The sequence below is a fragment of the Oncorhynchus mykiss genome, unplaced genomic scaffold (genome assembly GCF_013265735.2).
Source record: "Oncorhynchus mykiss isolate Arlee unplaced genomic scaffold, USDA_OmykA_1.1 un_scaffold_120, whole genome shotgun sequence".
NCBI classification, from domain to species: domain Eukaryota; kingdom Metazoa; phylum Chordata; class Actinopteri; order Salmoniformes; family Salmonidae; genus Oncorhynchus; species Oncorhynchus mykiss.
Window position 1 is genome coordinate 1,707,726 of NW_023493661.1, and position 17,724 is coordinate 1,725,449.

The following is a 17,724-nucleotide window of genomic DNA, read 5'->3' on the forward strand; positions in this document are numbered from 1 at the left end:
CCCCAATACGTCCCTCCATCCAACTTGTGTTTTAGTGTGATTTTTTTTTCCTTTGATTTTTTTTGGGAAAAATGACTGATTTACAGTTCATGGGGGTTGCCTAATCACACATATGAAGTTTTGGAAAGATCAGACTTTTTTAACCCCTCGAAACAGCCCCTGAGACACCAGTTATGGCACTTCCGGTTGGCACAGGAAGCTACAAATCAACACATATCCTCATTGGGGTATGCTGTTACAGAATCCTGAGTTTTAAGTCCTTACGTTAAGAATTGACTGATTTACACAGGGTTGAATGCACTATGTCTGTCAAACTGCAGGCAGGGTATGGGTAAACACTTTTAGGGGCATTTTAACCACTTCCGGTTGGTCCAGGAAGCTCAGAATCAACACAGGTAGACCTCATAGTGGCTTGATGGACTGGTACCGAAGACAGGTTCATACGGCATTCATAACCCATATAGACTTCAGGTTGAAATTAGGGGTGCAGGCAATGTATTCCTATGGGGAGAGATGACACTGCATTCTGTGAGATCAAAAAACCCTGTTTTACTGTTAAGGGTTAATGCCACACGGTCAAGGTTAGGCTTGCACGGATCGGGAGGACCTCAGGAACGTACCTGAGGTTGAATTGTGCTTCTCACCCTAACGGTTCTCTCACTGCCACCCAAAATCAAATGACATTGTGGGGCAGGCTTCATTTTGGGCCTTCTTTTTTTCAAGTTTGCTGCACTCAGAACGAGCTACGGTCAAGCGGGGCGTCTCGTTGAACTCGTCACAGTCTGGAGACTATGGGGATGTCATTTTTTGTGTTCATTTCAGAATGACATTTTGGTGATGGTCCCTCTCCGTTTAAACATATTGCAAATGCACAAAAGTCAACTAGCAAGTCAGTGTCCATCAGTCAATTAGATGTCATTATGACACCAAACCCACTTTTTCCTACTCATTTAGAAGCCAACTATCACATATGTCAGAGCAGTCCCATAATTCACAGCGCCTTTAGTTTAAAACATAATAAAAAGGTAAAACACATAGTTACGTTCTAGCTGCGGGTCCAGTTCGGACATTATGTGAAGTCCTATGTGAGGCGACCCCGAATCCCGAGTTTCGGCTCGATAGGTCATTTGGTGTCCGAGAAAAACCCTAATTGGTGCTGAAAATCCACTATTTTCCATGCCTTCCTACGGGGTCCTTGAACGAGCTATCGGACAGAAACGTTGGGGTCTGTCTCTATGGGCCGAGCCGGTTTCAATGCACCTAGCCTTGCGTCTCTGAGACTTTTCTAAATGTCGTCATTTTCGTAATGGTCAAAATGAATTGAAGGTATTGCAAATGTACGAGGCTGTTTCTCGGTCCGAGAACCGTCTAGAGCCACGTAACTCACCACGCACCATCGACCGGAGGTCTAGAACAGGTTTCTAAAGTTTCGGAACTCTAGGTCTGACGGTTCTTTTTTAGCTCCAACAAAGCTAACTATTGCAGCCACTGCCTGTCTCTACGCACCCCAATACGTCCCTCCTTCCAAGTTGTGTTTTAGTGTAATTTTTTTTTCCTTTGATTTTTTTGGGGAAAAATGACTGATTTACAGTTCATGGGGGTTGCCTAATCACACATATGAAGTTTTGGACAGATCTGACTTTTTTAACCCTTCGAAACAGCCCCTGAGACACCAATTATGGCACTTCCGGTTGGCACAGGAAGCTATAAATCAACACATATCCTCATTGGGGTATGCTGTTACAGAATCCTGAGTTTTAAGTCCTTACGTTAAGAACTGACTGATTTACAAAGGGTTGAATGCACTATGTCTGTCAAACTGCAGGCAGGGTATGGGTAAACACTTTTAGGGGCATTTTAACCACTTCCGGTTGGTCCAGGAAGCTCAGAATCAACACAGGTAGACCTCATAGTGGCCTGATGGACTGGTACCGAAGACAGGTTCATACGGCATTCATAACCCATATAGACTTCAGGTTGAAATTAGGGGTGCAGGCAATGTATTCCTATGGGGAGAGATGACACTGTAATCTGTGAGATCAAAAAACACTGTTTTACTGTTAAGGGTTAATGCCACACGGTCAAGGTTAGGCTTGCACGGATCGGGAGGACCTTAGGAACATTCATGTGGTGTAATTTTTCTTCTCACCTAAACGGTTCTCTCACTGTCACTCAAAAGCAAATGACATTGTGGGGCAGGCTTCATTTTGGGCCTACTTTTCTAATGGTCGTTGCGCTTACACCGAGCGAGCTACGGTCACGCGGGATAGCTCGTTGAACTCAGCACAGTCTGGAGACTATGGTGATGCCATTTTTTGTGTTGATTTCAGAATGCCATTTTGGTGATGGTCCCTCTCTGTTTAAACATATTGCAAATGCACAAAAGTCAACTAGCAAGTCAGTGTCCATCAGTCAATTAGATGTCATTATGACACCAAACCCACTTTTTCCTACTCATTTAGAAGCCAACTATCACATATGTCAGAGCAGTCCCATAATTCACAGCGCCTTTAGTTTAAAACATAATAAAAAGGTAAAACACATAGTTACGTTCTAGCTGCGGGTCCAGTTCGGACATTATGTGAAGTCCTATGTGAGGCGACCCCGAATCCCGAGTTTCGGCTCGATAGGTCATTTGGCGTCCGAGAAAAACCCTAATTGGTGCTGAAAATCCACTATTTTCCATGCCTTCCTACGGGGTCCTTGAACGAGCTATCGGACAGAAACGTTGGGGTCCGTCTCTATGGGCCGAGCCGGTTTAAATGCACCTAGCCTTGCGTCTCTGAGACTTTTCTAAACGTCGTCATTTTCGTAATGGTCAAAATGAATTGAAGGTATTGCAAATGTACGAGGCTGTTTCTCGGTCCGAGAACCGTCTAGAGCCACGTAACTCACCACGCACCATCGACCGGAGGTCTAGAACAGGTTTCTAAAGTTTCAGAACTCTAGGTCTGACGGTTCTTTTTTAGCTCGAACAAAGCTAACTATTGCAGCCACTGTCTGTCTCTACGCACCCCAATACGTCCCTCCATTCAAGTTGTGTTTTAGTGTGATTTTTTTTTCCTTTGATTTTTTTTGGGAAAAATGACTGATTCACAGTTCATGGGGGTTGCCTAATCACATATATGAAGTTTTGGACAGATCTGACTTTTTTAACCCTTCGAAACAGCCCCTGAGACACCATTTAAGGCACTTCCGTTTGGCACAGGAAGCTATAATTCACCACATATCCTCATTGGGGTATGCTTTTACAGAATCCTGAGTTTTAAGTCTTTACGTTAAGAACTGAGTTATTTACGGAGGGTTTAGTATGTGTGTGTTATTTCAGAAAATCATAGAAAATCACAGAAATGTCGCAGAGCTCCGCAGCACACTTTAAAAAGATTCGTATGAACACCCTGCAACTGGATCTGTAACCGTTGAAAAAAAAAAAACGCCTATTTGTGACCATCACCAAGATGTCATTGTTCCTTTTCTCTTAAATGACGATAGATAAATGGCTGGTTCTTTTTTTATTGACACCGGAGGCTCCTTGACTTTGACCTGAAGTGGAAAAATAATTTCTCTATTTCCATTTAGGACCTTTAATCCCAGAAAAACGGCCATAACTCAAAAACCGTCGAGGCCTAGACGCCATCTTGTTCGGGGCCAACTGCCCATTATGCCAAACCTACGCTCACCGAGTTTCGGCTTCGAAATATTTTCCGTTTTCGAGATAAGGCCCCGTCGTGATTCGTGATGTTTTGCCAAATTGCCATATGATTCCGTATGCCCTCTTGTGGGAAATTCCGGGATAGCGGAAAAAACGGTCAAAAACTTGTTTATTTTATAAAACGGAAACCGAATGTCCGACAAAGTTCATTTGATGACTTCCCGGTAGGTCTGGCCCTACCGCACGGCCCGACGCCGACCGCAAATTTTACAAACGATTTCGGACGTCTAGTAAGGGACCGTACATTTGCAATATGGACTTTTTCACTGATCATACACGAAATGCCAAAATGTTCCCTTAAGGTATGTTGGTGATGTGACTGAGTCAGTAGGTGATGACTTGATGTGTTGGTGATGTGACTGAGTCAGTCTGTGATGACTTGATGTGTTGGTGATGTCACTGAGTCAGTATGTGTTTAACCCTTATGTTACCAGGTAAATTGACTGAGAACACATTCTCATTTACAGCAACGATAGTTACAGGGGAGAGGAGGGGGATGAATGAGCCAATTGGAAGCTGGGGATGATTAGCTGACCATTATGGTATGAGGGTTTGAGATGAACATTTCCTGTCCAAATGATCTATTTTATTGTCTCTCTCCCTCTCTTTCTCCCTCCCTCCCTCCCCCCTCTCTCCCTCTCTCTATCTCTCCCTCCCTCCCTCCCTCGCTCCCTCCCTCGCTCCCTCCCTCTCTCTCTCTCTCTCTCTCTCTCTCTCTCTCTCTCTCTCTCTCTCTCTCTCTCTTCCCTCTCTCCCTCCCTCCCTCCCTCTCTCTCTCCCTCTCTTTCTCTCTCCCCTCTCTCTCTCCCTCCCTCCCTCCCTCCCTCTCCCTCCCTCCCTCCCTCCCTCCCTCCCCTCTCTCTCTCCCCCCTCTCTCTCTCTCTCCAGGACAGGTTATATTTTGTGATGGAGTATATCAACGGAGGAGACCTCATGTATCAGATCCAGCATGTCGGCAAGTTCAAGGAACCTCACGCTGTGTGAGTAAACACACACACACACACACCACACACACACACACACACACACACACACACACACACACACACACACACCACACCACACCACACACCACACACACATTAATATCTAATAATAATTAATATCTAATAATATATAATAACATCTCATATCTAATAACATCTAATATCTAATTATATCTAATATCTGTCTAATAATGTCTAATATCAAAAATATCTAATATCTAATAATATCTAATAACTAGTAATATCTCATATCTTATAATATATAATAATATCTAATATCTAATAATATCTAATAACTAGTAATATCTCATATCTAATAATATATAATACTATCTAATATCTTATAATATATAATAATATCTAATATCTAATAATATCTAATAACTAGTAATATCTCATATCTAATAATATATAATACTATCTAATATCTTATAATATCTAATAATATCTAATATCTAATAATATCTAATATCTAATAATATCTTATAATATATAATAATATCCAATATCTAATAATATCTAATATCTAATAATATATAATAATATCTAATATCTAATAATATCTAATAACTAATAATATATAATAATGTCTAATAATATCTCATATCTAATAATATATAATACTATCTAATATCTTATAATATATAATAATATCTAATATCTAATAATATCTCATATCTAATAATATATAATAATGTCTAATAATATCACATTTTTAATTTATTTTTTATTTAACCTTTATTTAACCAGGAAGGGCTCATTGAGATTTAAAATCTCTTTTTCAAGAGCACCCTGGCCAAGATAGGCAGCACCAAGTCATTACAAAAATTACAGACAGACAACATGAAAAACTACAAGTAATCTAGTAAAATCCACAGAATTCACAAGATTATAACAAAATCAAAAACAGCAAATTAAAAACACTGACAGGTCAGGGAATCAGTCTCAAGATCATTCATCAGTGATTTAAAAATACCAATCGGTAGTAATCATATATCATATCTAAAAATATCTAATATCTAATAATATCTCATATCTAATAATATCTCATATCTAATAATATATAATATATAATAATATCTAATATCTAATAATATATCATATCTAATAATATCTAATATCTAATAATATCTCATATCTAATAATATCTCATATCTAATAATATATAATATATAATAATATCTAATATCTAATAATATATCATATATAATAATATCTAATATCTAATAATATCTAATATCTAATAATATCTAATATCTAATAATATCTCATATCTAATAATATCTCATATCTAATAATATATAATATATAATAATATCTAATATCTAATAATATATCATATCTAATAATATATAATATATAATAATATCTAATATCTAATAATATCTCATATCTAATAATATATAATATATAATAATATCTCATATCTAATAATATCTCATATCTAATAATATATAATATATAATAATATCTCATATCTAATAATATATCATATCTAATAATATCTAATATCTAATAATATCTAATATCTAATAATATCTCATATCTAATCAAATGTAATAATATTGAATATCTAATATCAAATAATATCTAATAACTAATATCTAATCATATCTAATATCTAATAATAGCTCATATATAAAAATATCTAATATCTAATAACATCTAATACTATCTAATATTGAATAATATCTAATATATAATCATAACTAGTAATATCTCATATCTAGTATCTAATCATATCTAATCATATCTAATAATGTCTAATAATGTCTAATATCTAATAATGTCTAATATCTAATAATGTCTAATAATATCTAATATATAATCATAACTAGTAATATCTCATATCTAGTATCTAATCATATCTAATCATATCTAATAATGTCTAATATCTAATAATGTCTAATGATGTCTAATATCTAATAATGTCTAATAATATCTAATAATGTCTAATGTCTAATAATATCTAATAATGTCTAATAATGTCTAATATCCAATAATGTCTAATAATGTCTAATATCTAATAATGTCTAATATCTAATAATGTCTAATATCTAATAATGTCTAATGATGTCTAATATCTAATAATGTCTAATAATGTCTAATATCTAATAATGTCTCATATCTAATAATGTCTAATAATGTATAATATCTAATAATGGCTAATAATATCTAATAATGTCTAATATCTAATAATGTCTCATATCTAATAATATCTAATAATGTCTAATATCTAATAATGTCTAATAATGTCTAATATCTAATAATGTCTAATAATATCTAATAATGTCTAATGTCTAATAATATCTAATAATGTCTAATAATGTCTAATATCCAATAATGTCTAATAATGTCTAATATCTAATAATGTCTAATATCTAATAATGTCTAATAATATCTAATAATGTATAATATCTAATCATAACTAATATCTAATCATATCTAATAATATCTAATATCTAATAATATCTAATATCTCATATCTAATATCTAATCTAATCTAATCTAATAACATCAAAAATATCTAATAATATGTAAAAAATATTTAAATTCTAATAATATCTAATAATTTTTTTTTCACCTTTTATTTAACCAGGTTGGCCAGTTGAGAACAAGTTCTCATTTACAACTGTGACCCAGACCAAGATAAAGGCATAGCAGTGTGACACAAACAACAACACAGAGTTACACATAAAAACGTACAGTCAATAACACAATAGAAAAGTCTATATACAGTGTGTGGAAATGAGGTGAGGAGGTAAGGCAATAAATAGTCCATAGTAGCAAAGTAATTACAATTTAGCAGATTAACACTGGAGTGATAGATGAGCAGATGATGATGTGCAGGTAGAAATACTGGTATGCAAAAGAGCAGGAAAGTAAATTGAAACAATATGGGGATGAGGTAGTTGGAGGGGCTATTTACAGATGGGCTATTTACAGATGGGCTGTGTACAGCTGCAGTGATCAGTAAGCTGCTCAGATAGATGATGTTTAAAGTTAGTGAGGGAGATATAAGTCTCCAACTTCAACGATTTTTTGCAATTCGTTCCAGTCATTGGCAGCAGAGAACTTGAAGGAAAGGTGGCCAAAGGAGGTGTTGGTTTGTGGATGACCAGTTAAATATACTGCTGGAGCGCGTGCTACGGGTGGGTGTTGCTATGGTGACCAGTGAGCTGAGATAAGGGGGAGCTTTACCTAGCATAGACTTATAGATGACCTGGAGCCAGTGGGTCTGGCGACGAATACTGTATGTAGCGAGGACAAGCCAACGAGAGCATACAGGTCGCAGTGGTGGGTTGTATATGGGGCTTTGGTGATAAAACGGATGGCACTGTGATAGACTGCATCCAATTTGCTGAGTAGAGTGTTGGAGGCTATTTTGTAAATTACATCGCCGAAGTCAAGGATCGGTAGGATAGTCAGTTTTACGAGGGTATGTTTGGCAGCATGAGTGAAGGAGGCTTTGTTGCGAAATAGGAAGCCGATTCTAGTTTTAATTTTGGATTGGCGATGTTTAATGTGAGTCTGGAAGGAGAGTTTACAGTCTAACCAGACATCTAGGTATTTGTAGTTCACATATTCTAAGTCAGAACCGACCAGAGTAGTGATGCTAGTCGGGAGGGGCGGGTGCGGGCAGCAATCGGTTGAATAGCATGCATTTAGTTTTTACTAGCATTTAAGAGCAGCTGGAGGCCACGGAATGAGTGTTATTTGGAGTTTTTTTAAGTGTCCAAAGAAGGGCCAGAAGTATACAGAATGGTGTCGTCTGTGTAGAGGTGGATCAGAGAATCACCAGCAGGAAGAGCGACATCATTGATGTATACAGAGAAAAGAGTCGGCCCGAGAATTGAACCCTGTGGCACCCCCATAGTGACTGCCAGAGGTCCGGACAACAAGCCCTCCGATTTGACACACTGAACTCTGTCTGAGAAGTAGTTGGTAAACCAGGCGAGGCAATCATTTGAGAAACCAAGGCTGTTGAGTCTGCTGATAAGAATACGGTGATTGACAGAGTCGAAAGCCTTGGCCAGGTCGATGAAGACGGCTGCACAGTATTGTCTTTTATTGATGGTGGTTATGATATCGTTTAGTACCTTGAGCGGAGGTCTCTTGTACAGGTGACTAGGTATCCCCCTTTTGGCTGGGGGTGAGTGGGGTGGGGGGGTCTCTTGATGAAGCTTCACGTCTTTCTCAGTCACTGTTTCGAGTCGATGTCCTGGATGGGCGGGGGCACGGTCCCAGTGATGTCCTGGATGGGCGGGGGCACGGTCCCAGTGATGTACTGGGGGCCTCGTCACCACCCGATGGAGGGCCTCGCGGTCGTGGACGGAGCGATTCCTATACCAGGCCGTGATGTAACCGGTCAGGACGCTCTCGATGGTGCAACAGTAGTATTTGGAGATGACCCGGGGCGGTGTGCCAAATTTTCTTCAGTCGCTTTAGGAAGTAGAGACGTTGTTGCGCCCTCTTGATGTTGTTGATGAATGTCGAGTCCTCTGTGATGTGGGAATGCCGAAGAACTCTAAAACCCGTGTCTCTCTCTCTCTCTAATACAGTGACGTTGATGTGGATCACGGCATGTTCCCTCCCTCCCGCTTCCTGAAATCAACTATCAAACTCATTTTGTTTTGCTGTCGTCGAGGGTAGAGGTTGTTGTCACGACGACAACACAAGGCCAGTTCACTTACCTGCCCTCCTTATAGGTTGACTCGTCGTCGTTGGTTATCAGGTTCCTTACCACCGCGGTGTCGGCAGCAAACTTGATGATGGTTGTCGGTGCGAAGCCACGCGGTCGTTGCTGAACAGGGTCCTTCCTGTCAGGAAGTGCAGGATCCAGTTGCAGAGGGGTGATGTCCAGGGACCCAGGGCTCTGAGCTCGGTGTCGACCTCGGATGGGAACAGTAGTGTTGAATGCTTTGAACTGTAGTCCATGAACGGCATTGTCATCGTAGCCAGATGTGTTTTTCGGCCGTGTGACTTGGGGAAGGAAACTGTATTATTTCGGCTTCTCCTCAGCTCTCTCTTTGAGAGTAGGTTTTGAGGGGTCGATATGTGATTGGACGGTTCGAACACGGACATGTTTGCTACGTCCTGTTGATCTTATCAGATATACTGTAAGTATGGCTAAAGACACACCTTTATCCCTCTCCTCTCCCTCTCCCTCTCTCTCTCTCTCTCTCTCTCTCTCTCTCTCTCTCTCACTCTCTCTCTCTCTCTCTCCTCTCCTCTCTCCTCTCCTCTCCTCTCCTCTCCTCTCCTCTCCTCTCCTCTCCTCAACTCTCCACTCCTCTCTCAGGTTCTATGCAGCAGAGATAGCCATAGGTCTGTTCTTCCTTCATCTGAAAGGAATCATTTACAGGTGAGTCTTTCGTCACAACATCATCTCAGACAGAGATACTATTCACAACGTCATCTCAGACAGAGATATTCATCACAACGTCATCTCAGACAGAGATATTCATCACAACGTCATCTCAGACAGAGATATTCATCACAACATCATCTCAGACAGAGATATTCATCACAACATCATCTCAGACAGAGACACTATTCACAACGTCATCTCAGACAGAGATATTCATCACAACATAATCTCAGACAGAGATATTCATCACAACGTCATCTCAGACAGAGATATTCATCACAACGTCATCTCAGACAGAGATATTCATCACAACGTCATCTCAGACAGAGATATTCATCACAACATCATCTCAGACAGAGATACTCATCACAACATCATCTTAGACAGAGATATTCATCACAACATCATCTCAGACAGAGATATTTATCAGTCTTGGCAGGAACTAATGGGATCGCTATTGTTGTCTGGTAATTTGGATATTTTTGTACCCCGTGAACAGTACTGTGTCCTTTCCTGTAGAGATCGTACCCTTCTGTCTGAGAGTCTAGTCTGTCTGTGTCTCGTTTCCTGTAGAGATCGTACCCTTCTGTCTGAGAGTCTAGTCTGTCTCTGTGTCATCTCCTGTAGAGATCGTACCCTTCTGTCTGAGAGTCTAGTCTGTCTCGGTGTCGTCTCCTGTAGAGATCGTACCCTTCTGTCTGAGAGTCTAGTCTGTCTCTGTGTCGTCTCCTGTAGAGATCGTACCCTTCTGTCTGAGAGTCTGTCTCTGTGTCGTCTCCTGTAGAGATCGTACCCTTCTGTCTGAGAGTCTAGTCTGTCTCTGTGTCGTCTCCTGTAGAGATCGTACCCTTCTGTCTGAGAGTCTGTCTCTGTGTCGTCTCCTGTAGAGATCGTACCCTTCTGTCTGAGAGTCTAGTCTGTCTCTGTGTCTCGTCTCCTGTAGAGATCTGAAGCTGGACAACGTGATGCTGAAGGACACATTAAGATAGTCTGTCTCTGTGTGTCTTGTCTCCTGTAGAGATCTGAAGCTGGACAACGTGATGCTGAGGGACACATTAAGATAGTCTGTCTCTGTGTGTCTTGTCTCCTGTAGAGATCTGAAGCTGGACAACGTGATGCTGAGGGACACATTAAGATAGTCTGTACTGTGTGTGTCTTGTCTCCTGTAGAGATCTGAAGCTGGACAACGTGATGCTGAGGGACACAGTTAAGATAGTCTGTCTCTGTGTGTCTTGTCTCCTGTAGAGATCTGAAGCTGGACAACGTCATGCTGGATGCTGAGGGACACATTAAGATCGCAGACTTTGGGATGTGCAAAGAGAACATGTTAGACGGTGTCACCACCAAGACCTTCTGTGGGACCCCAGACTACATCGCTCCTGAGGTGTGTGTCTGTGTGTGTGTGTCTGTGTGTGTGTGTGTGTGTGTGTGTGTGTGTGTGTGTGTGTGTGTGTGTGTGTGTGTGTGTGCTTGTGAGTAATTAAGTTGATTATGGTTCACACGTTAGTTTGACAGGAGAGACAGATGGTTCAGTTCCTAGTGTTAACACCTACTGTGTGAGAGAGACAACACACACACACACACACACACACGCACAAAACACTCACACACTCGTAGTGCTGTAGACAGTGTGTTATGTCAGCGCAGGTTCACCTATCATGCTGTCTAGACCAGGTTCACCTAACATGATGTCTAGACCAGGTTCTACTCTACTCTATCATACTCTATTATATTCTACTCTACTCTATCATACTCTATTATATTCTACTCTATTATACTATATTCTCCATTATATTATTTTCTACTCTATTATACTCTATTCTCTGTTATATTCTACTCTACTCTATTCTACTCTATTATATTCTACTCTATTATACTATATTCTCTGTTATATTCTACTCTACTCTATTATACTCTATTATATTCTACTCTATTATACTATATTCTCTGTTATATTCTACTCTACTCTACTCTATTATATTCTACTCTATTATACTCTATTCTCCATTATATTCTTCTCTACTCTATTATACTCTATTCTCTGTTATATTCTACTCTACTCTGTTATACTGTATACTCTATTATATTCTATTCTACTCTGTTTATACTCTATACTCTATTATATTCTACTCTACTCAATTGTACTCTATTAAATTCTACTCTACTCTGTTATACTCTATTATATTCTACTCTACTATATTACACTCTTATATACTACTCTATTATACTCTATTCTCTATTACATTCTACTCTACTCTATTATACTCTATACTCTATTATATTCTACTCTACTCTATTATACTCTACACTCTATATTCTACTCTATTATACTCTGTACTCTAGTATATTATACTCTACTCTGTTATACTCTATTATATTATACTCTTACATTCTACTCTACTCTGTTATACTATTTTATATTCTACTCTACTCTATCATAATCTATTATATTCTACTATATTATACTCTATTGTATTCTACTCTATTATACTATATTCACAATTATATTCTTCTCTACTCTATTATACTATATTCTCTGTTATATTCTACTCTACTCTATTACACTCTATACCATATTATATTCTACTCTACTCTATTACACTCTATTATATTCTCCTGTATTATACTCTGTTATACTCTATTCTACTCTACTCTACTCTATCATAATCTATTATATTATACTCTATTATACTCTATTGTATTCTACTCTATTATACTATATTCTCAATTATATTCTACTCTATTATACTCTATTGTATTCTACTCTATTATACTATATTCTCAATTATATTCTACTCTATTATACTCTATACCATATTATATTCTACTCTACTCTATTACACTCTATTATATTCTACTGTATTATACTCTATTCTCCATTATATTCTACCCTGCTCTATCATAATCTATTATATTCTACTCTATTATACTCTATTGTATTCTACTCTATTATACTATATTCTCAATTATATTATTCTCTACTCTATTATACTCTATACTCTATTATATTCTACTCTACTCAATTGTACTCTATTATATTATACTCTACTTTGTTATACTCTATTATATTTTACTCTTACATTCTACTCTACTCTGTTATACTCTATTATATTCTACTTCTACTCTATTCATACTCTATTATATTCTACTCTAGTCTATTACCTCTATTAGTAGTCTACTCTATTATACTATATTCTCAATTATATTCTTCTCTACTCTATTATACTCTATTCTCTGTTATATTCTACTCTACTCTAGTTATACTCTATACTCTATTATATTCTACTCTACTCTATTATACTCTATTATATTCTACTCTACTCTATTATACTCTATTATATTCTACTCTATTATACTCTATACTTATTATATTCTACTCTACTCTATCATACTCTATTATATTCTACTCTATTCTACTCTATACTTATTATATTCTACTCTACTCTATTATACTCTATTCTCTATTATAGTCTACTCTGCTCTACTCTATTATATTCTACTTTATTATACTCTAGTCTCTATTATATTCTACTCTACTCTGTTATACTCTACACTCTATTATATTCTACTCTTACTCAATTGTACTCTATTAAATTCTACTCTACTCTGTTATACTCTATTATATTCTACTCTTATATTCTACTCTACTCTGTTATACTCTATTATATTCTACTCTACTCTATCATACTCTATTATATTCTACTCTATTATTCTCTATTCTCCATTAAATTCTACTCTACGCTATTATACTCTATATCCTATTATATTCTACTCTACTCTATATCCTATTATATTCTACTCTACTCTATTGTACTCTATTATATTCTACTCTACTCAGTTATACTCTATTATATTCTACTCTACTCTATTACACTCTATTCTCCATTTATATTATACTCTACTCTATTATACTCTGTTCTCTATTATATTCTACTCTACTCTATTATACTCTATACTCTATTATATTCTACTCTACGCTATTATACTCTATATCCTATTATATTCTACTCTACTCTATTGTACTCTATTATATTCTACTCTACTCAGTTATACTCTATTATATTCTACTCTACTCTATTACACTCTATTATATTCTACTCTATTATACTCTATTCTCCATTTATATTCTACTCTACTCTATTATACTCTATTCTCTATTATATTCTACTCTACTCTATTATACTTTATACTCTATTATTTTCTACTCTACTCTATTATACTCTATTCTCTATCATATTCTACTCTACTCTATTATACTCTATACTCTATTATATTCTACTCTATTTGACTCTATTCTTTTATAGTCTACTCTCCTCTACTCTATTATATTCTATACTCTACTCTACTCTATTATACTTTATACTCTATTATTTTCTAGTCTACTCTATTATACTCTATTCTCTATTATATTATATTCTACTCTTTTATACTCTATGCTCTATTATATTCTACTCTATTATACTCGATTCTATTATTCTCTATTATATTCTACTCTATTATACTTTATTCTATTATATGCTATTATTTTCTTCTGTACTGTACTCTATTATACTCTATATTCTACTATATTATACTCTACTCTATTTTATTCTACTCTATTTTACTCTATATTATACTTTACTCTATTCCACTCTACTATATTCTACTCTATTTTATTCTACTCTATTCTACTCTACTCTGTTCCAATCTACTCTATCCTTCTCTATTCTACTCTATAATCTACTCTACTCTATTCCACTCTTCTATTATATTCTACACTTTTCTACTCTATATTATATTCTCCTCTATTCCACTCTGCTCTATTGTACTATATTCTAATCTATTCTACTCTATTCTACTCTATATTATACTTTACTCAATTCCACTCTACTCTATTCTACTATATTCTACTCTATTCTACTCTATATTCTATATACTATTTTTTACTCTATTCTACTCTACTCTATTTTATTCTACTCTAATCTACTCTATATTATACTTTACTCAATTCCACTCTACTCTATTCTACTATATTCTAATCTATTCTACTCTATTCTACTCTATATTATACTTTACTCAATTCCACTCTACTCTATTCTACTATATTCTACTCTATTCTACTCTATATTCTACTCTACTCTGTTCCACTCTACTCTATTTTATTATATTCTTCTCTACTATATTGTATTCTACTTTATTCTACTCTATATTCTACTCTACTCTATTCCACTCTACTCTATTCTACTTTACTCTATTTCATTCTACTCTATTCTATTATATTATAATCTCTTCTACTCTATTCTGCTCTCTTCTATTCTTTTATATTCTACTCTATTCTACTAAATTCTATTCTATCGTACTCTCTTCTAATCTATTCTGTTCTTCTATATCCTATCCTCTCCTCTCCTCTCCTCTCCTCTCCTCTCCTCTCCTCTCCTCTCCTCTCCTCTCCTCTCCTCTCCCTCTTCCTCTCCTCACCTCCAGATCATTGCTTACCAGCCCTATGGGAAGTCAGTGGACTGGTGGGCCTTTGGAGTTCTGCTGTATGAGATGCTGGCTGGACAGGTAGGTGTGTGTGTGTGTGTGTGTGTGTGTGTGCACATATGTTAACATTTACTGTGGATATTAACCAATCCCCTCCTCCCTCTGTCCTGTCCTCCCCTCCTCCCTCTGTCCTCCCCTCCTCCCTCTGTCCTCCCCTCCCCCTATGTCCTGTCCTCCCCCCTCTGTCCTGTCCTCCCCTCCTTCCTCTGTCCTGTCCTCCCCTCCTCCCCTCTGTCCTGTCCTCCCCTCCTCCATCTGTCCTCCCCTCCTCCCTCTGTCCTGTCCTCCCCTCTGTCCTGTCCTCCCCTCCTCCCTCTGTCCTCCCCTCCGCACTCCTCCGCCCTCTGTCCTGTCCTCCCCTCCTTCCTCTGTCCTGTTCTCCCCTCCTCCCTCTGTCCTCCCCTCCTCCCCTCTGTCCTAGCCTCCCTTCGATGGTGAGGACGAGGATGAGTTGTTCCAGTCCATCATGGAGCATCACGTCTCCTACCCCAAGTCTATGTCCAAGGAGGCTGTCGCCATCTGCAAAGGGGTGAGGGGGAAAACACACCCCCTAATAACTTAATTGATTGTTTGTCTTCCGTTTCACTGCAATTTGGGGAGATGGAAAGAGAGGGAGGGGGAGAGAGAGAGAGAGAGAGAGAGAGGGAGAGAGAGAGAGAGAGAGAGAGAGGGAGAGAGAGAGAGAGAGAGAGAGAGAGAGAGAGAGAGGAGGAAAGAGAGGGGGAAGAGGTAGGGAGGGAGAGAGGGGAGGAAAGAGAGAGCGAGAGAGAGAGAGAGAGACAGAGACAGAGAGAGAGAGAGAGAAAGGGAGAGAGAGGGAGGGGGAGAGAGAGAGAGAGAGAGAGAGAGAGAGAGAGAGAGAGAGGGGGAGAGGGAGGGGGAGAGAGAGAGAGAGAGAGAGAGAGAGAGAGAGAGAGAGAGAGAGAGAGAGAGAAAGAGAGAGAGAGAGAGGGGGCGGGGGAGAGGGAGAGGGAGGGGGAGAGAGAGAGAGAGAGAGAGGGAGAGAGAGAGTTTCACTGCAAAGGGGTGAGGGGGAAAACACACCTCCTAATAACTTAATTGATTGTTTGTCTTCCGTTTCACTGCAATTTGGGGAGATGGAAAGAGAGGGAGGGGGAGAGAGAGAGGGAGAGAGAGAGAGAGAGAGAGGGAGAGAGAGAGAGAGAGGGAGAGAGAGAGAGAGAGAGAGAGAGAGAGAGAGACACAGAGAGAGAGAGAGAGAGGGAGAGGGAGAGGGAGAGAGAGAGAGAGAGAGAGAGAGAGAGAGAGAGGGAGAGGGATAGGGAGAGAGAGAGAGAGAGAGAGGGAGAGGGAGGGAGAGAGAGAGAGAGAGGGAGAGAGAGAGTTTCACTGCAAAGGGGTGAGGGGGAAAACACACCTCCTAATAACTTAATTGATTGTTTGTCTTCCGTTTCACTGCAATTTGGGGAGATGGAAAGAGAGGGAGGGGGAGAGAGAGAGAGAGAGAGAGAGAGAGAGAGAGAGAGAGAGAGAGGGAGAGAGAGAGAGAGAGGGAGAGAGAGAGAGAGAGAGAGAGAGAGAGAGAGAGAGAGAGAGAGAGGAGGAAAGAGAGGGGGGAGGAGGTAGGGAGGGAGAGAGGGGAGGAAAGAGAGGGAGCGAGAGAGAGAGAGAGAGAGAGAGAGAGAGAGAGAGAGAGAGAGAGAGAGACAGAGAGAGAGAGAGAGAGAGAGAGAGGGAGAGGGAGAGGGAGAGAGAGAGAGAGAGAGAGAGAGAGAGAGAGAGTTTCACTGCAAAGGGTTGAGGGGGAAAACACACCTCCTAATAACTTCATTGATTGTTTGTCTTCCGTTTCACTGCAATTTGGGGAGGTGGAAAGAGAGGGGGAGAGAGAGAGGAGGAAAGAGAGGGAGAGGAGGTAGGGAGGGAGAGAGGGGAGGAAAGAGAGGGGGAGGAGGTAGGGAGGGAGAGAGGGGAGGAAAGAGAGGGAGAGAGAGAGAGAGGAGGAAAGAGAGGGGGAGGAGGTAGGGAGGGAGAGAGAGAGGAAGAGATTGATAGGATGAAAGAGAGAGAGAGAGAGAGAGAGAGGTGAGTGAGTGAGGTTTGGGGGCCACTCAATAAACTGGATTTTAAAATGTGGGACAAACATCCAATTGAAACCCTACATGCAGAAT

At 38.7% G+C, this 17,724-nt stretch overlaps 1 protein-coding gene across 1 annotated transcript in view; it reads left to right on the plus strand.

Moving 5' to 3' along the window:
• LOC110498604 (protein kinase C beta type-like) overlaps nucleotides 1–16,121 on the plus strand; it is a gene marked incomplete at its 3' end in the record, with an annotated part of 138,213 nt that extends 122,092 nt beyond the window's left edge. Inside the window, 5 exon segments of the mRNA XM_036972143.1 lie at nucleotides 4,601–4,692; nucleotides 10,001–10,063; nucleotides 11,315–11,453; nucleotides 15,533–15,613; nucleotides 16,014–16,121. Coding sequence (XP_036828038.1) covers nucleotides 4,601–4,692; nucleotides 10,001–10,063; nucleotides 11,315–11,453; nucleotides 15,533–15,613; nucleotides 16,014–16,121 — 483 coding nt within the window.
• Between the last annotated feature and the right edge of the window lie 1,603 nt (nucleotides 16,122–17,724).